Raw genomic sequence first — 26,309 nt, forward strand, 5'->3', positions numbered from 1 at the left:
CAATCGGAGCCTGCTGTACCGGCTATCTGGCCAGAGCCAGCATGCAGAAAGAACACCCGCACGCAACCGAACAGCTAACCACGCTGGAAAGAACCCAGATTGCTTTTCAGATTAGCTATTCAGTTTGCAGGGATAGCAGTTACCAAAAGGCATCTTCTCATCCGGAAAGTGAGCCCATTTCTGGAGGTGATTCACAGAACCACACCGGGCCATTTCTACAGTCCCCTTGCATTTTAAAGGTTTTATATCAATAATACAAAAACTCGCTGGTGGAGGAATTATTAAATAAAACAACCAATGTAACTTTTTAATATAGGGCCAGATCCTGCTGCCTTTTCTCAGATATAATTCTGGCATTTCCTGCCTGGTATAAATCCAATATTGATAATTTTGTCCAGTGGAAACATTTGAAATAATACAAGCCATCTCATCCCTTTTTTGTGGTGGTGGTGGGGGGGGTGGCAGGGGGTGGGAACACAAAACAGAGACAAGGAAAATATATAAAACTCCACAAGGCCTGACTTTCTAAATTAAGCATGGACAATCTAAGAAACTGGCTGGGTGAACATGTATATGCCCCCATAGCTTGTGAACTTCCAAACTAGGCATGGGCACATGCCAACAAACAATTTGTGCATGGACTAGATGACCTCTCGAGGTCCCTTCCAGTTCGATGGTTCTACGTGGATTGTGGCACTTTGCTTACATATGTTAGCCTGCTCAACTGTGTGGGTGCGAATGCAGGCAGGTAAACCATCTGTCCCCATAGTGTCCTCTTGCAGAGAACCGAGTGCATCTCCCCCTTTAGGAGACGGAGCAGCAGCCATGTAGAGTGGGCAAGGAGCTTATGCTGCCAACCTTGTGAAGTCGGAGGATCTGCTAAGAATCCCTTCCATCCAGGATGTCCATGGGAAGCAACTTATCTTCTGGGTGATTTCTGGTCTCCCTGCCAGCACAGGTGCCTTCGTGACTGTGCCACCATTAGTTTTCCCATTGAACCTGTGGGCTGATGACCTCTCGAGGTCATCAATAACTCTGCTGTGGTTTCCACTGGCAAGCAGTCACGCTGCAGAGCTGTTTAACAGAAGGGTTTCAGCTGTCTTAGAAGTGAGGGTTGGGGGTGATCCTTTTTTAGGGGTCTGTGTCTCACATCATGGAGTCATGAGGACATATAGGTCTTCAGTGGTAAAGCAGATTTCCCTCTATATGTCAATGGGGAGCTAATTTTACTTAAAAGCTGATGGCATCGCATGGTCCATAGGAAGGAAATATAGGATGCAAGTTGTTTCTAGTCTAACCCCTATTTTTGTTCATCCTCCAGCTTTTGAAAAAAAAGCTTGCTTGAGAGAATGACAGCATTAACATGCCAGAAATGAAAAGGGGTGAGAAATATTCATTAGCTACTTCCTGGTTAGCTAGGAAAATCACAGCCTGTTTGTAGCAAAGCTTTTTCTTGCATGATTGATGTTTTGCTGAAGTGAAGAATTCACCACAAGGGGGTTTGGGGCGGGAGTGTGGCCAGAGTCACATGAACAACATGACCACTCAGGAAGTGTTGGAAATTCCTGTGCAGAATCAAGCCGTGCCAGTACTGTGGTTCAAATGTTCACTGATTCACCAGGATTGAAAGACCTGCTAAATCTCATACATTCTGAGTACTTTGGATTTGTTTTCTGTTCATTTTGAAAGAAAATTCTTCTTGATCGGGAAGGATTTTGTAGCATGATTCCATGAGGTATTAAAAATCACCCTCCCTGTTTTAACATCTCCTTTAGCTTTCTATTTTGGCAGCCCTGGACTTCACGCTGCTGATTAGAAATAGATTTCCTGCATTCTTTTCAGTACCGAACACTCTACAAACACAAGTGTGTACATTTTCCCCCTGCGAGGCAAACGTGGCCTCTGAGAACATACATAGAAGGGTAAGAAAACACTTCTCAAAAGGAAACTGAAGGTTTGGCATTTTGAACTGGCTTGATTGATTTATAGGGGGAAAGGGTCAGTGAATCAGGCTTCATTTATAGGGGAAAAGAGTCATTGTATCAGGAATTCATCAATGCATCTCTCCTTCGCAAGCTTGGACTATTCTTTTGTAAGCAGAATGTATGTACCTAGCTTTGGGTCAGCTCATACAAATAAGGCAAATACTTACATACTGCAGCGTAGCAATACCATTCCATCATACCGTATAGAGGAAATAAAAATAAACGAACAGAAAAGTAACGGCTAACTTAAAATTCCTGAACAGCCATCAGCATTTCATAAGCTAAGGAAACACCTGGTACAACTGGCAATACACAGGTCCTAATTCCAAGGTGAAAGGGGTATAAGCTGCAGGTTGTTGGTTACTGATCCTGCAGTAGGCTGCACAGGCCCCATTGGCTTCTTGCTGGGGGTAAAGCTGAGTGGAAAATGGAATTTCCCTTTCCTGGGAAATTCCAACTTTTCAAAATTTGTTTCTCTCCCCCAAGGAATTATTTGGCATGATCAAAATGAAACAAGAATGTGAAAGAGAATCGCTTAGAAAATTTTTCATAGAAAATTTAATTGAAATTAACACTTCCCTATGCCTCTGAGTTCATCAAAACTGCATTTTCCAATGGAAAATTGTTCCGTCAGGAAGTTTTAATCTCTCGGGCGCAGGCAGTGCTTTGCCTGCCCAGAGCAGCTTGTAGGACTGGAGCTTAAGTGAGTGCAACTTACACTGAAGGTGGGAAGAAGGCATACGATCCACTAAGTCATTGGTGTCCAGACTTTTTACCAGGATGGCCCACCAACTGCGTTTTGTCTTTTTTTGCAACTACCTCCTCCACTGCCACCTCCTCCTCCTCACCCCACCCAGTAATGACCACCCACAGCAGCACCCTCCACCCCAGCACCACAATCCTAATCCTAGCCCAGTGCAGAGGGGGCAAGGGATCTTGGAGAGCAAACTCAACCCTCTGCCATGGCTCCTGTCCTGTGAAGCTGGGTCCACTCTCCACTCCGGCATTGTGACCTGGTGCACAGCACTGCACGGGGCAATCTGAGCAATGCCCAGAGCAGGGAGCTGGGCCCACCCTGATGGGACAGGACCTGCCGCTGTGGGATGAGTGTGTGGGGTGGGTTTACTCTCCAGCCCCTCCCCCCATCATGCTGGGAGAAGTGTATGTTTGCTTAGAGTCCTGATGGTGACCCGTCTACAACCTTCCTGCAACAGACCCACTATTTGGGAAACAGTACAGCAAGGTACACTCTCTTGGATCATTTCTTGGGTAGGGAAAAGTTGCATTGGTTTTGTGACACTGGTAGACCAGGTGCCAGCTTATGCCATGGCCCCTAGGACTCTCTGAACACTGACAAATGCAAAGCTGGAAACCAGTCTGGCTCACCTGTGTGTTAGCATTGTTAAAATAGATATTAAGTTCATAAGAACGTGTTTAGTGTTTTGACTTTATGAAATGTTGGTAAGTTGCTGCATACTTTAGTCTCGCTTATACTAGCTGTAGCCCATGTTTTACAAGGTACTATGTATGTGTTTGCTCTGTAACTATGAAACTGTTTGCTTTAAAACTGGAAAATCCACAGTCAGGAGAGAAGCATTACCAAGTGAAATACTAGTTTACCACAAAAGGTGTCATCTCCTACCCAATGAAAGAAAGCCTGTAGACACCAGACCAGCCACTGTGGAACATCATTGGACAAAGGACTTTGTTGATTGTTTTTCGCACACCCATGAAGAGGGGACATGCACGAACGCTCATCCTATCACAACTGGAGCTCTGTGGGAAGGGGATAAACATCCCCAACCAGAAGGAATTTTATCCCTATGCAGCTTGAACCCTGAGGGGCAAAGATTTCTAAGCATAAGCAAGGGGTCCCCAGCTTTTTAGCTTGGATTAATCCTAAAGGATATACAGAGTTTTCATATTACAGCAGTGTCTATTACCTTTTTGAAACCTAAGACTGTACTCATTTGTGTATGTTTACCTGCTTCAACCTTGTAAGTAACTCTCATTTCTTTTCTTAGTTAATAAACCTTTGGTTAGTTTAATATGGTATTTGCTACAGGCTTTGTCTTTGGTGAGAGATCTAAGGTATAGTTGCCCTGGTCCATTGGGACTGGGAGTAACCTGATTATTATTGTGATTTTTGGTGTAAGGGACCATCTATCGCAAAGACAAGTTTGCCTGGGTGGTGAGATAGATCAGAGTACATAAGGGGACTGTCTGTGGCTCCCTGTTAAGGCTGTTACAGTGCTTGAGGAATTCACACTTGTTATGTGGTTGGTGAAATCTAGGTATAGACTTCACAACCAGTTTGGGGTTCATGCTCCGTTTCTTGAAAATTCTGCCCTGAGGTTGGTGCACATGGTGATGAGCCACTCCAGACAGCTTGACAGGTTTCACTGGAAGTTTGGCTTTGCACATCATCTCTGAACCTGAGTCATATTTCCTCATTGATTTTCCTAATCACCTGTGCACTAGAATTTACTGCAAATATTACAGGATCTCCCACAGCAGAGAAAAGATTGTCTTTACCTGCCAACTTCCACCTCTTTTCAGCAAAAGGTTGGAATAAAATTCACAGGTTAGCAGATGACCCTTAGGGACATCTTCCCCAAGGAGTTAGGAGCAGTGTTGGATTAAGGGGGAGGGGGGCAGAAACTGAGGGTGCTGCAATCCCAGGCCTCTGCTTTCCCGGGGGTTCTCCAGTCCTTGAAATATACAGTATGAACAAGGGAGATTTTGATTATATTCCTACTAACACTAAAAAGAAAAGAGCAAAACATCATTCATGCCCCTTGCCAATTTTGTTCCAGCTTCTTAAGTTGAAAATTAATCAATTTCTTTCAGACTTTCAGTTGCTGGTGATGCGAACTGGTGATGCTAGTCACTGGTTGCTGGCTGCTAATTATGGCACTGCTAATTATAGTACTGTTTTCACCTCGCTCCAATGAAATATCTGGTCAACAATTTCCAAGCAGAGGATCGACAGGAAAGCTACATTAGAAAGAGAGAAAATTGTGAGCCAGTTGCCCACACTTACTAGCTTTCTCTGCTGGTACTGCTTCAGACAGGGGTGGCAGGCTTGTAGAAATTTTGGTGGTGCCCAAACTCCATCCCCCCCAACTCTGCCCCCTACCTGCCCAAGGCTCTGGGAGGGAGTTTGGGTGAGGGAGGGGTGCAGCGGGATGGGGTGCAGGAGTGAGGGCTGTGGGTGTGGCTACAGATGAGGGGTTTGGAGTGTGGGAGGGGCTCAGGGTGAGAGTAGGAGTGTGGGGGGTGAGGGCTCTGGCTGGGACTGGGGATAAGGTGTTTGGGGTGCTGGAGGGGCTCAGGGCTCGGGCAGAGGGTTGAGGGTGCAGTGAGGGGTGAAAGCTCTGACTGGGGGTGTGGGCTCTGGAGTGGGGCAGGGCTGGGGATGAGTGTGGGGTGCAGGCAGGCTGCTCTGGGACAGGGGCCAGAGAGGAGGACTCCCCCCAGCCGTTCCCTGCTGGCAGCAGCGAGCTCTGGGGGAGAAGCCCCCCTTTCCCGCCCCCCCAAGCAGCACACTCACCCCCGCCACTGTCACTGCATGTGCTCCTAAGACCCCTCTCAGGTCCAGGAATCTCCCCCACCTCCCTCGTGGTGGGTGCTGGGGGGAGCTGCGTGTGCCTCCTCCCCTGCTGTTGCCCCGACTGTAGCCTCACTGGGGCTGAGGGAGGGGGCTGCCTCCTTGCCCAGCATGGGGCAGGAGCAGTGACTGTGGGCAGTGGGGGGAGGGCGGCTGTGTGGCTGGAGGGTCCTGCCGGAAAAGGGAAGGGAAGGGCAGGCTCAGACAGTCTGCCCTGGCAGAGAGATGGGGGGGGGGGCACTAGGACCCTGCGGCAGCAGTTGCCTCAGGTAGGCAACATGGAGCTGCCCTGAAGAGACCCTGTGTCCGTGCCTCTCTGCTCTGGAGCCCGGGAAAGGCGAGTGGGGGGTGGGGGCAGCAAATCGGGGCCCGGGGACACTCAGGGAAGGCGTGGGGGGGCCACAGGTGGGGCCGGATCTCCCCCCGGCCCTAAATATTCGTGGAGCTGGGCCCCTAGGCTCTGAATATTGCTGGTGCCCGAGCACCACATGGGTATGGAACTCGCCGCCTATGGCTTCAGAATCATGGACAGGGCAATGACACAGCTGCTTCTAACACAAAATGGTTGGAAGAAAGTTTTAAGGCATATTGTGACAGTTGTTAAGCTTCTTGCTGAACTCAGTTTAGCATTTAGAGGAAGGGAGGAAGTTATCTGCTCTCCTCAGAATGGAAACGATTTAGATGTTCTTGAAGCCATTACTGATTTTTACCCTTATCTAAGTAAGCATATTAAATGCTATGGAAACAAAGGGAAAGATCCCTCATCCTACTTGTCAGAAATAATCTGTGATGAGTTGTCAGGGCTGAATCCCCACTCTGACACTTGGAGTGCAGAAGGTGGGGGCCCACAAGGATTCTAAAAAATTAATAACTGCCACTCCAGGCTTGTATTAAACTCCCAAGGTTACAGCTTTTCTCTGACCTTGGCTTGGTAAATGCTGCCACCACCCAAATGCAAAAAGACCCCTTGGACCCAGGAAGGAGCACTTAGGAATCCTCCCTGTGGCATACCCTCAAGCCCTTTCAGAGTTGAGAAAGAAAACAAAGAAAATTAGCTGTTGCCACCAGCTAATCAAACAACATGCACAAACCTCTTAGGACACCAAAAATCCAATCCTGTTCTTAAAATGGTAAATTTTATTAAAAACAAAAAGGAAGAAAATACATCTTGAATTTAGGCTTTTGCTAGATTTTAAAAGAGTAATTCCAAAAATTAAGTACCCAAAATAGCTTTCTTGGGGGTTCAGTTTAAAGGTTACAAGCAAACAAAAACATCTGGGGTTAGAACAGAGGAGATCCACAAGCCAAAATAAAGAAATCAACCTGATCACGTCTATCTAAACATTCCCTATCCCAATGATTCCTTCTAGGTATGGAAAATAATTTTTCATACCTGGTTCAAACCTTACACAGCATTGCTGCTTATAGCATTGATGTTCCGTGTCCCTGCAGCCCAGAGAACAACAAACAAAGGGAAAGTTTCTTTCCTAATTTTTTAAAAAGTTCTAGCCTTCCCATTGGCTCTTTTGGTCAGGTGCCCACTTTCTTTTCTTTACCCGGGGAACTTTTTACCCCTTTACAGGTAAAGCAAGTAGAGAACAGCTACTAAGAGGGATTTTACAGCTAACTGGCTGGCTGGGTGTCCATCAAAGGGAGCTACCCCCCCTTCATTTATCACATGAGTTCTTTGAGCTAATGGGATATAAGGGTTTAGAAGTCATTGTAACTGAAGTCAAACAGGTGAAATACTACTCTTTGGTAGTAGACTCAACTTCTGATATCACTCATGTTGATCATTTTTCTGTCATTTTATGATACCGCTTACATGGTGATATGAATAAGTTAGGTTTCTACCAATTGAAAGCCACACAGGCAAGTCACTCTTCCAGACCATGAAGTCTTTATTGGATGCAAACAACACTGCTATTGAAAACTGCAGAGGTCAGTCATACAATAATGCAAGTAACATGTCTAGAAAGTATGAAGGTCTTGAAGCTCAAATCAAAAGACTAAATCCACTAGCTCTGTGTGTGCCATGGACAACTCATTCTCTGAACTTAGTTGGAACTTACAGCATTGATTCTTGCATGGAAGCCATAAACTTTTTCAGTTTTGTTCAGAAACTATATGGTTTTCTTGTAGCATCACCCAGGTGATAAAAGTTTTGTGCAACAATCTTATCAAAAGTGAACAAGGAACTCTCCTTGTCCTAGAATCCCTGTCAGATACAAGAGGATCCTGCCATGCTGAATCTTGTAAAACAATTGTAGTGAACTATGAGAGCATTCAACATTGTTTGAAAGAAATATCAGAGAATGCTGAGGGAAAGAGTGAAATTCAAAAGGAAGCATGATCATTGTACAAAAGACTTTGCCCACTGGAAACTGCACTTATGAGTAATTTATAGGATGTGGTACTAGAAAGTTTTGACAAAACTAGTGTAAAGCTTCAAAAGCCAGATCTGGATCTTGTCATTGCTGTTCATCTGCAGATTTCCTTGTCAGAGTTTGTCATGAGCTCACAGTCTCCATTGGATGATTTTGAGTAGTAAGCAAAACAACTGGGAAGTGATGTTGATGATCTAATGCTGGTGCCACTCTATAGAAGGCCACAGGCATCAGCTAAAAACTAACAAACTCACAGTGAGAAGCCAGACCAGCTCACTATGATTCAAAGTAGATGATAAAATGTATAAGAATGCATTTAGTGTTTAAACTTAATGAAAAAATGGTGAGATGTTGCACACGTAGTTTTCAAGAATCTGTACCATTGTAATGTAATAGCAAACACTTGCATTGTATATACCCCTGTAACTAAATAACCCATCAAACGAGAAAGAAGTCTTGGGTAATGCAAATGAAGAACTTTAACAGAAAAGTGCTAAATCCTGTGCATGGAAAGCAAATGGTCATTATGTGTGAGTTCGAAGACTTTGAAGTCCATTCCTTCCCTCCTGTCCTCCGCATGAAGAAGAGACCTGTGTAGGAACTGTTGCTGCCAGCTTAGGTTCTGTGAGAAGCTATAAATACAGACACAAGGAAAAATTATTTATCTCTGGACTGTTTTGATTCTTACAGAGCAGAATAATGGAATAAGAAGATGAACATCCCCAAAGTTACTCTGGTTAACCCTAAAATACTTTTGGGAAACTGGCAGATTACTCCATCCCTGCCACCTTCTGAAATTATAGACTGTGATTCACCTGTGCATATATTTTTATCTGCTTTAATCTCTCAATAACTCTCATTCCTTTTTCTTAGCTAGTCAACTTTTAGTTAGCTTACTACAGAACTGGCTACCAGTGTTGTCTTTGGTGTGAGATCTAGGATGCAACGTGCCCTGGATTAGTGACTGATCTCTTGGGACTGGGTGTAACCTGAATATGTTGTGATTTTGGGTGTAAATTACCATTTATCACATAGTCCTTCTTGCCTGGGTGGCGAGATATAATGGAGTCACTCAATTATAGGACTGTTAGAGTAGTTCTAGAGTTCACATTTGTTACTGGCTTGGTGAAATCTAAATATAGAAGATCCCACCAGTTGGGGGTGTTTACCCTGCTTTTGACAATCTGCCCTGAGGCAGGCCCTCACGTTTGTTGTGAGCCACTCCAGACAGAATCACAGATGAGTCCTACCTGAAGAATACAAACACACTGGAAAGCAAAATCTTCCCAATGGCAAAAGTGACTTCCTTTCGAGGAGGAAGGAAATGTGAGGTTGAGTGGTTCTGTGTTATTTAAAGCTAAATTCAGAACTAAAACGAATACATCGATGTTATGCTGAACCAGCCACAAGGTCTGGCTTCTTCATGTCTCCGGATCAAGTATGAAGGGAAGAGAAGATGAGAACATGCACTCAGGAGATGCTCTATGCTCATGGGAATGATCCAGACCCTGAGCTTTTGGCTACAATGTATTAATTTTCAACATTGTTACGATATTGTGACATGCAGGATAAGAGTGCTACTGGAGTCATCGCATTTTTGCATGACAACGCTGAGAGTAATGTTCTCCCGAATGTATTCATTGAGATGAGCCTGTATTTGTCTGTACCATTGCCAGCTGTGAAGCAGAGAATTGTTCTGAAAGCTTGCCTGGGTGAAAACCAGTCTTTGGTCAAGGAGGCTAGAAAAAGCTTAATGCTCTTGCTGTTCTGATAATCGAATGTAATTTCCTTTGTAAACTCTTGTTTGAGCAAATAATAACTAAATTTGTGACACTTAAGGCTTGCAAGGTGCCAGTTTAAACATGCAGCATTTCAGGACTCAGTGTTTTTTACTTTTGATGTTTGTCCAGCCAGTCTACAATCTGTTCATTGTGTTCAATTTCCTTTTAGTCAGTAATATGCATGAGGTTAAAGCAGCAAAGAGTCCTGTGGCACCTTACAGACTAACAGACGTATTGGAGCATGAGCTTCCGTGGGTGAATACCCACTTCGTCGGATGCAGGACTCTTTGCTGCTTTTACAGATCCAGACTAACACAGCTCCCCCTCTGATACTTGACTACATGAGGTTGACTTTCACAAACCAGGTGAAAGGCTTTCATTCATACCCTGTTCACATGAAAGGGAACCTCCAAAAAACATTAGCCCAGGGGTCTCCAATCTCCTTAATTGGGCCCTGCTTAGGAACAATGCATCTTTTAGGGGATTTCATCTGCTCTGTTCTCAATCTTTACATATGATTTAGTGATTTGATTGGGGAGCAGGGGCAGAGGGGATCTAGCGTTGGGAACTGACGGTGGCTTAATAAATTGAAATAACTAGCTGGGAGCTCAGAGCTGGCAGCTAGCCCTTGTAATGGTTCTGTATTAAAGGATTATTAATAATAATAAAAATATTCATGCATATTAACTACCAAGCTTGGAAGCTTAGCGTTACATTTCCTTGTGAAACGGAACCTCTGCCAGGCAGGTTAATGTTATTTTCCCAGGGAGAGCCCCAGGCACTCGTGGGGCGCTGGGTGCAGAGAGAACACAGCTCACTCCTACTAATGATTACCTGGCTGCTGCTCGGCACGCAGGGCCAGTGACCCCCGGGCAGGCTGACCCCGCCTGGGCAGGGCCGCGGCGGGTTAGCCCCAGGCCAGGGTGTTATTTCCCTCCCACGCTCACAGCTGACTGCGCCTGACCCATCCACGGCCCATGTGAGCCGCGGGATGGGGAATGGGAACTCCCCGCCCCGCCTCCCGTCCCGTCCCGGGGTGAGTGAGCCCCGCACCACGGGATGGGGATCCCCTGCGGGTGCCTGACCCAGCGGCCATAAAAGCGGCCGCGGGGCGCTGCGGTGGCTCAGAGCTGAGCCGAGCCCAGATCCCAGCACCAGCCTCCGCCGCCAGCCCGGACCATGAGCCGCCCGCGGAGCTTCGCCCCCGGCAGCGCCCTGCTGCTGCTGCTGCTGCTAGCGGCCTGCGCCGCGCTGTGCCGGGGTGAGGGGCTCGCTGCGCCGGGGAGGCCCGGGACCGGGCTGGGGGAGTCTCGCTTCCCACTGGGGCTTGGAAGGATGGACCGGACCCAGGTGTCCGAGAGCCGGGCGGATGCGGGGAGTCCCCCGGGGGGGTGGGGGTGGATGGGACCCAGGTGTCCGAGGGCCGGCCGGATGCGGGGAGTGCCCGGGGGGGAAGGATGGGACCCAGGTGTCCGAGAGCCGGCCGGATGCGGGGAGTCCCGGGGGGGGCGGGGGTGGGGTGGGGGCTGGATGGGACCCAGGTGTCCGAGGGCCGGCCGGATGCGGGGAGTCCCGGGTGGGGGGCTGTATAGGACCCAGGTGTCCGAGAGCCGGCCGGATGCGGGGAGTCCCGGGGCGGGGGGGGGGGGGAATGGATGGGACCCAGGTGTCCGAGAGCCGGCCGGATGCGGGGAGTGCCCGGGCCGGGGGCATGGACCGGACCTAGGGTGTGTCCCGGGCCGCCCCCCTGCAGAGGATCTGGCCGCCGGCAGGAGCTGAGTCTTTCTCCCCCTCCCCGGGCAGGTGCCCCCATGGCCGGGGAGCTGCGGTGCCAGTGCCTGCAGACCGAGGCCGCGATGATCCAGCCCAAGCGCATCGCCCACGTGGAGCTGATCCCCGAGGGGCCCCACTGCGGGGTGCCAGAAGTCATGTAAGTGTCGGGGCCCTGCTGCCCCCCCCCCCAGCCTGCGCCTCCCTCCCCGCCCGGCCAGCCCCGCGCTCACCTCGCTCTCCCCTCTGCCTCCCCGCAGAACCACCACGAAGCACGGCAACAAAGTCTGTCTGGATCCCACCGCGCGCTGGGTCCAGCTGATCGTCACCAAGATCCTGAACAGGTACCTGCCTGGGGGTGCTCCGGGTGCTCCCAGCAGGAGCCAGCTCTAATCTGGGCGCTGCCGGGTGTCGCAGGGGGTGTATCGATGTAATGAGCCGCCCCCGGGGGGGAAGGAAGGAAAATGGGACTTGCTTACAGCAAAAACAAACCCAAATCCCAGGCTTGGCTTCCTCATTGAGTTAATAACCCAACCCGGTGCACTGGCTGGAAGCGGGACTGGGCAGGCCGAAGACTGTTCTTTACAGAAATGTTTCCCCTCCATTTAATAGACTGTTTGTCATCATTCAGAAATTGTCCTGCGAATTGATTCAAGCATCAGCACAGGTTAATAGTCAAAGCCTATTAAAAGGGGAGCTGGATTCACCCTAGGACTGTGCGTGAGATTTCCAGCCTTTAAAAGTGGTGTGATGAGCGTGCAACTTGGTATTGGCTACCCCAGGTGCTCCAAAGCCATGATATAGACACGCACGATTTTTCTCCACCCCTGGGCTGGCTGAAAAATATTAACAACATTTACAAAGCAATAGAAAGAAAAGTAAAAGCCTTACAAAGCCGCATGCAAATCAGGGCTTACTATTAATTTTCAGATATCTGATTAGTGTGACTTCTTGTGATTAAAGAGCCCATTCCAGCAACCTGGTGCTGGACCCAGTTCTGCAAACACTTACACCTCTATCTTCGTTACTAGCTTAATGAATAAAACTACAGGCATATTAGTCTGTGCATTGTAGAACTGGGTCCTAGATTGCTTTCTTTGATGCTACACTAACCCTATGTATTTCTGTTCTGTTCCAACACAAATGAAGGTAGTTTTAATGATGATTAGCATATCTCTATTGGTAGAAATTCATTTCCTAAAATTGACCGTATGTCTCTTGTAAATATAAAAAACAAAACAAAAACAAATAACCTTTTAGTATCCAAGTGACTTGTCATCCATTCCCATTGGGTCCAGATTCTGCCACTCTTACTCATCCTGAGTAGTAGCTCATTCCCCCAGAAGTATCACTGAAGTCAGCTACAACTGGTTTGTGTTACCTATTTCCCTTTGTCAGTCTGGCTGAGACAACCTTTACCAAATAACGGACCCTATGACTTCAAGGGAGAAAGCCTGGCTCGGAAACACTCATTGTTCAAAGCAATATATAGCTGAGGGTTGTCAGTTATTTTGGAGTTCTCTGTTCACTTTTCAAAATACTAAGTGCTGAGATAACGCCGTTCATGGCAAAACTATTTTCCTTTAAAGCCAGTCTGGGTCTTATCACATTGCCTGGGTGCATAAGTGCTGATTTTAGCTCATTTCATTTTCCTTTCAGTACAACATCAAAAAAATCACGAAGAAAACCTCTGGATTTGCCTGCCAAGAAAATGGCATTTTGTGAGCCAGGGACTGCAAGAAAATAATTGTATCTGCGAGACACACTGAATTTATGCTCATCCTATTTATTAAATATTTGTTTGTAATACAGCAAGATTTTACTGTATTTATTTAAATATTACAGCATGCTTTGTAATTAAGGTGGCTACGTTAACTCCTCACTAAGAGGAAACAGAATCAGAAAGTAGGATTCATTGTGTGCTAGTAGCAAACGCTTTTACAAGCAGTCCTTTTGTGGACCACTTCAGAAGATGATCTTACGGACATTCTCATCTCAACACTCTGATGTCCACTCTTTGGTTGTCTTTCTGCACACCATCAGGAAGAGCTCTGGACCACGGAAAAGAGTTTAGGAACCACTGTATTCACGTATTTCATGAAGGCATCCACTGTCTCCTGTGTAATACATGACAGCCCAGTGTTCAAAAGTAAGAGATGGATTTTTGTTTAGATTTTCATTTTTTGATATAGCAGCCAAGGGAAGACTTTGCATAGCTAATCCCCCAAACATCTGATCAGTTCTGTTCTGCACACACTCCTGACTGTGATGGGAAAAAGCTTTCCTAGCTAATGTAGCAGTGCTTCTCAAACTGGGGGGCCTGACCCAAAAGTGGGGGTCGCGAGCCTATTGTAGGGGGGTTGTGAGATCATAACAATGTCACTGGGGGAAAGAGGAGCTGGGGGGAGGGGGAGGTACAGCAGCCATTGCTCTCTGGCTGCCCAGCTCTGAAGGCAGCGCAAGTAGCAGCAGCAGCAGCACAGAAGTAAGGGTGTCAGTACCATACGGTGGCACTGCCTCCAGGGCTGGGCACCCAGCCAGCAGCTGCCAGCCACCCTGCTCAGAAGGCAGCACTGCCCCAGCAGCAGAGCCGCCGGAAGGGTGGCAATAGCATGAGTATACTGTACATACCCATGGGCGCAATTTGCTATTGCTTTTTCTGGGAGGTTGTCACAGCCCGAAATATTTTCAAAGAGGAGCCCTGCAAAAAGAAAAGTTTGAGAACCCCTGTAATATAGGAAAACTGTAAGGCCTGGTCTACACTAGGAGGTTATGTCAAATTTAGCAGCGTTAAATCGAATTAACCCTGCACCCGTCCACGCAACGAAGCTATTTAGTTCGACATAGAGGTCTCTTTAGTTCGATTTCTGTACTCCTCCCCGACGAGGGGAGTAGCACTAAATTCGACATGGCCATGTCGAATTAGGCTAGGTGTGGATGGAATTCGACGTTAATGGCTCCAGGAGCTATCCCACAGTGCACCACTCTGTTGACGCTCTGGACAGCAGTCCGAGCTCGGATGCTCTGACCAGCCACACAGGAAAAGCCCCGGGAAAATTTGAATTCCTTTTCCTGTCTGGCCAGTTTGAATCTCATTTCCTGTTTGGACATCACGGTGAGCTCAGCAGCACTGGCAGCGATGCAGAGCTCTACAGCAGAGGTGTCCATGCAATCTCAGACTAGAAAGAGGGCCACAGCATGGACTGACCGGGATTTCTTGGATCTGATCGCTGTGTGGGGCGAGGAGTCTGTGCTTTCGGAGCTGCACTCCAAAAAACGGAATGCGAAGACCTACGAGAAGGTCTCCAAAGCCATGACAGACAGAGGATACAGCCAGGATACAACGCAGTGCCGCGTGAAAATCAAGGACCTGAGACAAGGCTACCAAAAGATCAAAGCGGCAAACGGACGCTCCGGATCCCAGCCCCAGACATGCCGCTTCTACGAGGCACTGCATTCCATTCTAGGTGCGGCCGCCACCACTGCCCCACCACTGACCGTGGACTCTGACGATGGGATAGTGTCGACGGCCGGTTCCTCAGAGATGTTCGCAGATGGGGAAGATGAGGAGGACGAGGCAGTCGACAGCGCTTACAGTGCTGATTTCCCTGACAGCCAGGATCTCTTCATCACCCTCACTGAGATCCCCTACCAACCCTCCCCGGCCGTTAACCCGGACCCTGAATCAGGGGAAGGATCAGTCGGTACGTGCTTTAAACATGTAAACATTTATTTTTAACAGAGCAGGAATATTAACTATTTGAAAAGAAGGTCAATATATATGGGGATTGAACAGAAATCCTCTTGGGAGATCTCCACAAAGCTCTCCTGGAGGTAATCGAAAAGCCTCCGCAGGAGGTTCCTGGGGAGAGCGGCCTTATTGGGTGCTCTGTGGTAGGCCACTTTTCCGCGCCAGGCTATCAGCAGGTACTCTGGGAACATTGCCTCGAAGAGCATGGTGGCATAGGCCCCTGGTTTGTGCTGGCTTTCACCCAGCATGCGCTCTCTATCTCTCTCAGTGATCCTCCTCAGGGTGATCTCGCTCGGCGACTCCTGCATTGAATTAGGTGAATTAATGTAATGTTAGTATTGGGAATGCTTCACTGTTCCTTTGCATAACAATAAGCATCGGTTTACAGCCACGTGGTGGAGGTGGTAGAGGGGCAGCATACAGGGATCTTTCCCAGGGACAGCCGCGAGGGGGTGGAACAGGGGCAGAGTTCATGTTTTCCGGATTGACGGCAGCAGGAGGACACTGCTATACATTAAGTTTTAAGCAGCCAAAAGTCTACAGCTTACCATGTGTGCCTGCTCCACGAATTCTGCTGTCCTGCCCCGCTTGTCTGATCTCCAGTGCAAGACCCCAGGCAATGAATGCGAAGGCCGAAAATTTGAACTTGTCCTGAGTGCGCATGAGATAGGTGCTGTGCATGGTCTTGTTCACAGAGACAGACTAGACTATGTTCATTGTTCGCAAACATGTATCTTTGTAAGGAATTCACTCCCTTTTTCCCATCACACAGCTGCGACTGTTTCCCGACCCCCTCACAGAGGCTGGCGCAGATTAGGCGGTGAAAGAAAAGGACTCGAGACGAGATGTTCTCTGAACTTATGGGCTGCTCCCGAGCCGAGGCGGCACAGCAGACCCAGTGGAGGGAGAACATGTCTCAGTACCAGCGCTCACACAGCGAACGGGAGGACAGGTGGCGGCAGGAGGACCAGCAGGCAACTCAAACGCTGCTTGGACTAATGAGGGAGCAAACGGACACGCTCCGGCGCCTTGTGGATGTTCTGCAGGACCGCAGGCAGGAGGACAGAGCCCCACTGCAGTGTATCTGTAATGGCCCTCCCCCGCCACAAAGTCCCATACCCCCCTCACCCAAAGTACCAAGAAGGAGGGGCGCCAGGGGCCGTGAAAACTGTCACTCCACCCCTGCACAGTGCTCAATTACAGGAAGGCTCTCATTCCCTAAATTCTGAGAAGTCCTTTCCTTCCTGCCTCACCCAAGCCCCCATCCCAGTTTCATCCCCTAACTGTCTAGGTGATAATAAAAAAGACTTTTCTGCTAATTACTGTTTCTGTCATGTTCTTTTAGAGGAGACTGTGTTTCAAGGGGGAAGTGGGTTGGTAATTGGACAGGTCAGTCACCTTTACCAGGGTATAGACACGGGGGCAGGTTCAGCAGCAGGTCACACATACAGTGCAGTCTCTAGGCACCCGGTCAGTCTGGGAAGTTGTTTTCACGTTCTGTTTTGGGGGTGCTATGTGACTTTGTGGCGGGGGAGGGTGGTTAGAGATCTTATGCAGTGGTCCTTATCCTGGATCACAGAGCCACGCAGCAGCTGATCTGTAACCGTCCTCCCTCGCCACAAAGTCACATAGCCCCCACACACAGAGTCCCGAGAAGGAGGGGTGGCAGGCTCCGTTGAAACAACCAGTCCGCCACCGCGCACCGCTCTAGGAGCAGGAGCCTGTCATTCCTCGAGTTTAGAAGTGGTCGTTGCAGCACTACCCACCCTACCCACCACAGTCTGCATCCCAGTTTTAACCCTTTAGCGCGAAATAAGTACTAAAGAAAATGGTGTTAATTAACAAAGTTCCATGTATTTTATTTTTAAACGTGTGTTGGAAGGGGGTGAATGGGGTATGTAACTGCAGAGGATAGTCAACATTAACTGGGTAAAGAAACGGGGACAGGTTCAGCTTCTCTGAAAACAAAATGAATAGTCACAGGTTACCCTACTCCCTGAGGAACCTAGTGTGGAAGCAGGGAAAGAATGAATAAGGATTTGAAGGGGATCTTAATACATGTCAGTCAGTTAGCAAGAGTTAGCCCAGCTGTAACCCTAATGACGTGAGACTTCTAGAAGCAAGGATAGTGTGAGACATGGGGAAAGAACTGTGTACAAAGTTATTACGACCTTGTAACTGATAACCAAATATGCAGGCTTGCTTTTTCTTAGGAGTGAGACAAACAAGATAGCAGAATGGCTTATGTATAAACAAAATGTAGTTGTTGCTCTCTATTGTCTGTATTATTGCTAGTTATTGTTTGTAACAAAAGTATAAAGGCTTGCTGTAATTGTTTACCAGTTGAGAGACCTGTCCAGGACTGGGGCGACCCTGTGTCCTATGGCACTCTCTCCCTCCATTGTAATTACTGGAGAAATAATAAAGTATTTGATTTTGCTGCACCCAAACAAAAAGGGAGAACTGAGTTTTTCTCCGACACTAGCTTTCAAAGCCTCCTGGATGCACAGTGCTTCCAGCTCGGCTCTTCTAATCACACGGCTGTCTGGCTGGGCATAATCAGCAGCCAGTCAATTTGCCTCAACCTCCCATCCCGCCATAAAGGTCTCCCCCTTGCTCTCACAAAGATTGTGGAGCACACAGCAAGCTGCAATAACAATGGGGATATTGGTTTCGCTAAGATCTGAGCGAGTCAGTAAGCTTCGCCATCTCCCCTTGAGACGTCCGTAAGCACACTCCACCACCATTCTGCACTTGCTCAGCTGGTAGTTGAAGAGTTCTTTGTCACTGTCCATGGCGCCTGTATAGGGCTTCATGAGCCAGGGCATTAGCGGGTAGGCTGGGTCCCCGAGGATCACTGTAGGCATCTCCACATCCCCAACAGTTATTTTGTGGTCCGGGAAGAAAGTACCTTCCTGCAGGCATCTAAACAGACCAGAGTTCCTGAAAACACGCGTGTCATGAACCTTGCCCGGCCATCCGATGTTGATGTTGGTAAAATGTCCCCTTTGGTCCACCAGTGCTTGCAGCACCATTGAAAAGTAGCCCTTTCGGTTAATATACTGGCTGGCCTGGTGGCCGGTCCCAGGATAGGGATGTGAGTTCCATCTATAGCCCCACCGCAGTTTGGGAATCCCATCGCGGCGAAGCCATCTATGATGATCTGAACGTTTCCCAGGGTCACTACCTTTGAAAGCAGTAGCTCAACGATTGCATTGGCTACTTGCATCACAGCAACCCCCACGGTAGATTTGCCCACGCCAAAGTGGTTTGCTACTGACCGGTAGCTGTCTGGCGTTGCAAGTTTCCAGAGGGCTATGGCCACTCGCTTCTGCACAGTCAGGGCTGCTCGTATGCGGGTGTCCTTGCGCTTCAGGGCAGGGGACAGCAAGTCACACAGTTCAAGGAAAGTGCCCTTACGCATGAGAAAGTTTCGCAGCCACTGTGATTCATCCCAGACCTGCAGCACTATGCGGTCCCACCAGTCTGTGCTTGTTTCCCGGGCCCAGAATTGCCATTCCACAGCATGAACATGACCCATTGCCACCATGATCTCCACGGCGCGGGATCCCGTGCTTTGTGAGAGGTCTGTGCCACTCTCACCCTTCATGTCCTCACCGCGCTGCCAGAGCCTCCTCGCTCGATTTCTCAGCATCTCACTGTGAAAAAGGTGGATGATAAGGTGCGAGGAGTTGACAACGGCCATAACTGCAGCGATGATCGCAGCGGGCTCCATGCTCGCAGTGCTGTGGCGTCCGCGCTGTCACTCACCAGAAAAGTGCGCGAACTGATTGCCCACCGGCGGGACTGATGGTTGAATGACGACAGTTACCCAAAACCACCCTCGACACATTTTTTCCCCCAGCAGGCATTGGGGGCTCTACCCAGAATTCCAATGGGCAGCGGGGACTGCGGGAACTGTGGGATAGCTGCCCACAGTGCACCGCTTCCAATGTCGACGCTTGCCCCATTAGTGTGGACTCACAAAGTCGAATTACTGTCCTTAGTGTGGATACACACGTTCGACTTTGTAAGGTTGGTTCCACAAATTCGAGTTAAGTAAAATCGAACTACTCTGGTAGTGTAGACATACCCTGAGAGAGGAGAAGCTTCATCCAGACTCCGGTGGGTGTTGGACAGAGCCCAAAGTGAACCCAGCAGTTGTTCTTTCCATCAGCTTCAAATTCACCCTCCCCAAGAGAAAAGCTCGTGTACTGAACTTAGTCATACAAGTGTCTATTGCTTTTGTCTAATCTCCAATGCTCAAATCTTAAGGGAGCTGGTGTATATTGCTCCCTGCAACCTTAGACGTGTTACATCATTTAGGTATGGCACAATGTCCATTTGTCTATGAAAAATGCTGTGCTGCTGATAAATGGTTCATTTATTATGGACCGAATTCTGTCTTTGGATTCCATGTGCACAATTTCCCTTGTCTTTGTTCATGTTTCTGCGTGGGGGGGGGGGAATCTACACTGAAATGAAGTGGAATCTAAACTAATATTATCAAGGCCAGCTGTTGCAATCCTTACTAGTCAAAACTGACATGGAGACGAGTAAGGGCTTTAGGATTTGGCCACAAATGACGAATCAGATCCCTTTCTCCATGAGGACATAGTCATTAGGACTGTGACGCTGGAAAGCCAAGTGTCGGCTCCAGCCAGGGCCGAGTCAGCTGAGAACTGACAAACGCAGCTGGAAGCCAGACCAATAAGTTAAATGTATAAGAATGATATAAATGCATTGTTAAATGTACATGAACATATTTGGTATTTAAACTTCATGAAAACTAATGGGATGCTTCTTGCGTTATTTTCACTTCGGTGTATCCTGTTATAATGGAGTGGCAAACATGTCCATTGTATATCTCCCCTTTCTAATTAAAAAACCCATCACATGAGAAAAAAACCTTGTGGAATGCAAATGAAGAACTTTAATAGGAAAGTGCTAATTCTCGCGCGTTTCAAAGCACGTGGTCATTGTGCGTGATCAGAGATCAAAGACTAAATGCACTTCTCTCTCTCTGCCAGCAAAGAAAGAGCCCATGTGGCTGGCCAAACTGTCTGTTTGTTTTGCTGTGAGAAGAAGCTATAAGTACGGACACAAGGAAAAGTTCGTCCTCTCTGGACTGTTTGTATTGTAATAGGGCAGAACAGCTGAATGAGAAGATGGAGATCCCCAGAGTTATCCTGGGTAGCCCCAAAAGACTTCTGAGAAAATGGCAGATCACTACATCTCTGCTCCCATTTGAAATTATAGCCTGTGACTCACCCGTACATATATTTGTAACCTCTCAATAACTCTCATCACCCTTTAGTTAACCTACTACAGAATTAGCTCCCTGCATTGGCTTTGGTGTGAGACTAGGATGCAACTCGAGCTGGATGAGTGACTGATCTCTTGGGACTGGTGTTATCTGAAATATTTTGTGATTTTGGGTGTAAGTGACCATTGATCACACAGCACGGCTTGCCTGGGTAGCAAGACAGACACTTCAATGAGGAGACTGTCTGTGACTCCATTCTAAGGCTGCTGTGGTACTTTGGGAGTTCACATTTGTTACTGGGTTAGGGGAACCTAATTACAGAACATACCACCAGGCTGGGGTGTCCGCCCTGCTTTTGCCAGTCTGCCCTGAGGCAGGCACTCGCGGTTCTGAGTCACTCCAGACAGCATGACAAGGACGTCAGATGGTACAATTAAAAAAACAACAGCAGAATTTGAATGGCCATAATGCCATTTCTGAATCTCCTCTTCATCCTGCCCTTAAATTCTTGCCTAGTTATATCACCTGATTTCCATCTGTAAACTCTGTAGGGCAAGGCCCCTATGTTGCACACATTTTGTATTGTGTCTTGCATTTTAAAGCACTAGACTATAACAGCGATGCTTACAAACTATGGAAGAAATCTATTCACCTTCTAAGAAGAATTCACCAAGTCAGATAATTTGCTCCCTTTTAAAAATTGCACCAGAGCATAAATATAACAAAAGATTGTTCCAGGCATGTTCTGGGGATTAAATGGACCTTTTGATTCCGGAATTTCCATTGTATGCGCCTAATAGGTTTATTTAGTTTTTTTAAATAAATAAATGTTTTCTAAAATGAACCTGGCCTTTATTTCCATTCATTAGCATATATTACAAAGCTTGGTCTTAAATTATGCATGCAATTAAATCCTGTGAATTTGCCCAAGGGCTCAGCTACACTGTCTAAATTTGCACCGGGATGGAGTTATGGGCTGGAGTGTTTAGACTGAACCTTGTATCAGCTCACTGGGAATTCTGCGCTCAGTGGTGGCTCGGTTGGGCTCTATGTTGCTTAAGTTCCATTTCAAGTGAAACAAAATGACTTGGGCAGTTGATACTTAGCAGCAGCTAAATTCTTAGGAATATTCACCCCCTCGGGAAGCTAAATTTGGTTATAAGCATCAAAAAGAAATAACCTTCTGACTCTGAAATAACTATTAAAAGTATCGTTTGTAACCGCTGCATCTCAAACCATGTCCCCAGATTAAATTATGAGTTAGCATGACGATTTATCTTATATGGAATGGGGAAAAAAGAGGATTCTTGCATAAGTCAAAATAATTTCCAGCTCAAATCCTGATTGGATGAGCCTTTTCTTTAGAGAAGTAGGGGAAGGCACATTACAAGGTAGCGCCTCACTGTTCTTCAACTGAATGGATCACCTACATTGGAAAGGCACAGAGGGAGCCTGGGTCTGGTCTTATTCAGTGGAAAGAGGGAGATAAAGGCCTGGGAAAGCCTGAATCCAAGGAAATTTAAGGTGAGTGAAACCACAGGTGGTCTAAGTGTGCTCTCAGTTTCACCAGTGGGGTACATCAAAGGGAGTGGAGTTCAGAAGTGAGATCAGGATCAGATCCCCGCTGTCTCAGAAGGCCCGGAAACTCACCTGCAATTCCAACTCTCCCACCTACACCCCTGCTTCCGTTCTCTCTGACACAAACACTTCTAATGCTGCACCCAGATCAGCAGAGCAATACTTTCCCTCCCTGAGCTACAAATATTTTTTTCTCTTAATGAGTCTGACTCCTCCATATAAGCGAGGTTGCTAACAGAACTGGCTTTGGCCAGATCCAATCTGAATAAAGGAGGGGCAAACTCTGCTTACGCATCTCAGCCCTGGCATGCAACACACCTGTTCTTCAGGCTGACTCTCTCCTGAGCAAACCACCAGTTGTGCCAAATTACAGGGTGGTTTCATAAAGTGGGTCATGCAGCCTCCCAGGGCTTCTGACTTGAGGGGGTTGTTTTGCATTATGTAAAGTTCAATCATTTTAGAATCCAATTAGCAGTGCCCATCGGATTTTCTCCTGAATCATTTGTTCATACACTCAGGGCAGCCAGACATTGGACGGTCCCAACAGGAACTGTGGCCTATAGACAAGCTATTCTAGCAGTCTGTGTTCATTACATCACTGGTTGGCAATGCCACGGTGTTCACTGTTCCGCTGTACTGTACATAGGTGTTTGACGCTAATGAATTAGGGGAACAGATTACGTAAAATCTTTGGAGCAGTGATTGTCTTCTTGTTGTGGGTTTATACACGACCTGGCACAATGGGGTGCTGGTCCATGATTGGGGTTCCTAGGCATCACCTCAATACAAATAATTAATATTTTTAGAAATCAATTTTATACAGTTGATTGTGTATGTCCACACTAAGCGCATTAAGTTGGCGGAGTGCGTCCTCACTACCATGGCTAACATTGACTTAGGGAGTGCACTGTGGGTAGCTATCCCACAGTTCCCGCAGTCTCCGCCACCCATTGGAATTCTGGGTTAAGCTCTCAATGCCTGATGGGGCAAAAACATTGTTGTGGGTGGTTTTGGGTACATTTAGTCAGTCGCCCCTCCCTCCATGAAAGCAACGGCAGACAATTGTTTTGTGCCTTTTTTCCTGGGTTACCCATGCAGATGCCATACCACGGCAAGCATGGATCCCGCTCAGCTCACTGTCACTGCTGCAGTTGTGGGCAAGTGTACTGTGGGGGCTGCTGTGATCCAAGTAGCCAATGCAATCACTGATGCCCTGTTATCAAGGGTAGTGACTCTGGGAAATGTGTGGGCCTTTTTAGATTATAGGTGCATCATATTCCTGTCCTTTGTCGCTGGTGAGGAAGTCTTGCAGCCGTACATTCCAGTCTGCTCGGCGCTGTAACACGCCATAGCACTTCTGTGGTTGACACATGTAACAGGTCCAGGGCTCTTGCTCTTTTGCCTTGGCCAAGGTACCTTGCCCTATCCGGACCTCCAAGCATTCGACACAGAAGCACCTTCAGCAGCTGGCATTGCTACACAGCAGCAGCTCCTTGGCTTCGCAGCAGACGGTGAAGTAGGACTGCTAACTGTCCTCGTCGGACATGTAGCTTGGCTGGGGGTTCTGGGAAAGTCTTCCCTGGCCGGCTCCTAGCAACCTCCAGGGCATGGTGTACGGCTCCACCGCTTCCGCCACAACTCTGCTCTCCTGCAACTCTGCTCTCCTGCTCCCCAGCGACCAGCTCAGGGGATCCGTTCAGGTCCTCCTGGGTGCTGCTCGCAGCAGACTGCTAACCGTCCTTGTGCACTGCTTCTGCTACAACTCTGCTCTCCTGCTCCCCAGCGACCAGCTCAGGGGATCCGTTCATGAAGCCTGGACAGTAGTAAAGAGCAGTTCAACTATAGGCTGAGCAAGTGCAGAATGGTGGTAGAATGTGCCTTTGGAGGTTTAAAAGCTCGCTGGCGCTGTTGGTCAGACCTCAGCGCAACCAACATTCCCATTGTTATTGCTGCTTGCTGTGTGCTCCATAATACCTGTGAGAGTAAGAGGGAGATGTTTATGGCGGGGTGGGATGCCTGGTGTCCAATTTTGAGCAGCCAGACACCAAGGCGATTAGAAGAGCACAGCAAGGCGCGCTGCACATCAGAGAGACTGTGCAAACCAGTTTCATGACTGGCCAGGCTTCGGTGTGACAGTTGTGTATGTTTCTCCTTGATCCAAACCTGCCCCCTTTGTTGATTTTAATTCCCTGTAAGCCAACCACCCTCCCCCACTTTGAAATAAAGTAACTAGTGTTTTGAAACCAAGGATTCTTTCTTTATTAATTTAAAAAAATGAGATAACGGACAAGGTAGCCCAGGTGAGGTCGAGGAGGAGGGAAGGACAAGGCCACATTGCTTATTGTAGCCACACTAAAAATCAAACTGTTTGAATGACAGCCTTCTGCTGCTTGGGCCATCCTCTGCAGTGGAGTGGCTGGGTGCCCAGAGCCTCTTTTCCCCCACCACCACCACGTTCTTGGGCGTCTGGGTGAGGAGGCTATGGAACATGGGCAGGAGGGTAGGTGGTTAGACAGTGGATGCAGTGGGGGTCTGTGCTCTTGTTGGTTTTCCGGTAGGTCCAACAGATGCTTCATCATGTCCATTTGCTCCCCCATTAACCTCAGCATCGTGTCCTGCCTCCGCTCTTCGCACTCACTTAATTCTTTCCTGGCCTCTGCCACTGAAGGCCTCCATGCATTAAGCTGAGCCCTATCAGTGCGGGAGGGCTGCATGAGCTCGGAAAACATGTCATCGCGAGTGCGGTTTTTTCACCTTCTAATCTGCGATAACCTCAAGGATGCAGATGATAGGGTCTATGATTCTGGGGGGACTGCATGGTCACCTGTACTGCTGAGCTCGCCACGCTGACCAAACAGGAAATGAAATTCAAAAGTTCCCGGGGGCTTTTCTGTGTACCTGGCTAGTGCATCGAAATTCAACGTGCTGTCCAGAGCAGTCACAATGGAGCACTCTGGAAAAGCTTCTGGAGGCCAATACCATCGATTTGCATCCACGCTACCCCAAATTCAACCCAGCAAGGTCAGTTTTAGCACTACTCCCCTCATTGGGGAGGAGTACAGAAGTTGATTTTAAGAGCCCTTTAGGTCGACGGAACGGGGTTGGTTGTGTGGACGCAGTCATTTTTAAATCGACCTAACATGGCTAAATTCGACCTAACCCCGTAGTGTAGACCAGGGCTAAGACCCTCAGTGAAAGCAGTGGTGTAACCACCGCAAGGGAGAGAACACAATAGAGGGGGCTGCAATAAGCTGTGTGGCTGCAAACAACAGACTTTGCCGGCATCAGCTAAATGACACACACGCCGTATCTCAGACTGAAGCCAGGAACTTTGACTTCAGCACCACAAAGCCCCTGCCTCTGGTAGCTAAAGAAGAGTGTTGGTCACCTGTGGTGTTCATTCTATGGATTAGGCATTCTAGGGTTGCAGTCACGAGCAAGTGACATAGTTACACTCACTTGAGCAGGTCTGACATACAGATGGCATCAATACACACACACACTTAGCCAATGAAATTGCAGAAATTAAAAGGGCACCTGATAGCCTCTTGGTGCCTAGATCACAAAGACCAGCAATATTGACTGTATCTGCAATAAAACTGAGGCTGGACTAGTCATGGAGACTGTCCTCTCATCCCTGGAGATGGTCTTTTGAGATCAGCAAAAGGAGAAGTGTGCAGAAGCTGACCTGATCACTGGATAAAGAGAGGGCTTGGGGCTACTGGGCTAGCCATCCAGTTTTTAGATGTTTGAGTAAATTTGGGAATAGACGGTTATGACAAATCGTGGCTTTTTGCTCTGTCTCCAGAGCCTGGGATGGCAGCTCTGTTAATGGTGGATAGGCCAGGATGAAAGCTTCCGACCGAGGCTGAAGTGCAGTGGCTGAGGAGATCTCTAGGAATAGAAGACTGGAGTAGATGCCTATTCACTAGGCTGTTGGTGTTGCCATTCAGCGCCACACCTGAAAAAAATAGAGCACTTTGGGCAAACTCTGCTGACAACTGAAGTCAATGCTGGGTGCTGGGGGCTCACTCAGCCATTTTGAAAACCAAGTTACTTAATACAGGCAACTAAATATGTATTTAGGATCATAATTTTAGGCACCGTTAAAAAAATCCATAGCCTATATTCAAAGAGCTATGGCCACCGTTTCAACAGAGGTCATCACACGACAGCTCCTA

The 26,309-nt window shown here is 47.9% G+C and overlaps 1 protein-coding gene across 4 annotated transcripts in view; it reads left to right on the top strand.

The window, feature by feature from the left end:
* The window catches only part of LOC120406410 (growth-regulated alpha protein-like), a 145,371-nt gene that overhangs the window by 103,285 nt on the left and 15,777 nt on the right, over window positions 1-26,309 (top strand). The window contains exons 1-4 of one of the 4 annotated variants that reach the window (XM_039541253.1): window positions 10,715-11,024; window positions 11,567-11,693; window positions 11,794-11,877; window positions 13,193-13,333. The exons of 1 other annotated variant lie outside the window; for it this stretch is intronic. In XM_039541253.1, the coding sequence (XP_039397187.1) occupies window positions 10,943-11,024; window positions 11,567-11,693; window positions 11,794-11,877; window positions 13,193-13,280 (381 nt within the window). In that variant the 5' untranslated portion in view covers window positions 10,715-10,942 and the 3' untranslated portion in view covers window positions 13,281-13,333. Of the gene's footprint in view, window positions 1-10,714; window positions 11,025-11,566; window positions 11,694-11,793; window positions 11,878-13,192; window positions 13,334-26,309 lie in introns of those variants that run through there. 2 more of the 4 variants (XM_039541256.1, XM_039541254.1) reach the window with 2 other exon arrangements.

The sequence above is a fragment of the Mauremys reevesii genome, linkage group 5 (assembly GCF_016161935.1).
Source record: "Mauremys reevesii isolate NIE-2019 linkage group 5, ASM1616193v1, whole genome shotgun sequence".
NCBI lineage: Eukaryota > Metazoa > Chordata > Testudines > Geoemydidae > Mauremys > Mauremys reevesii.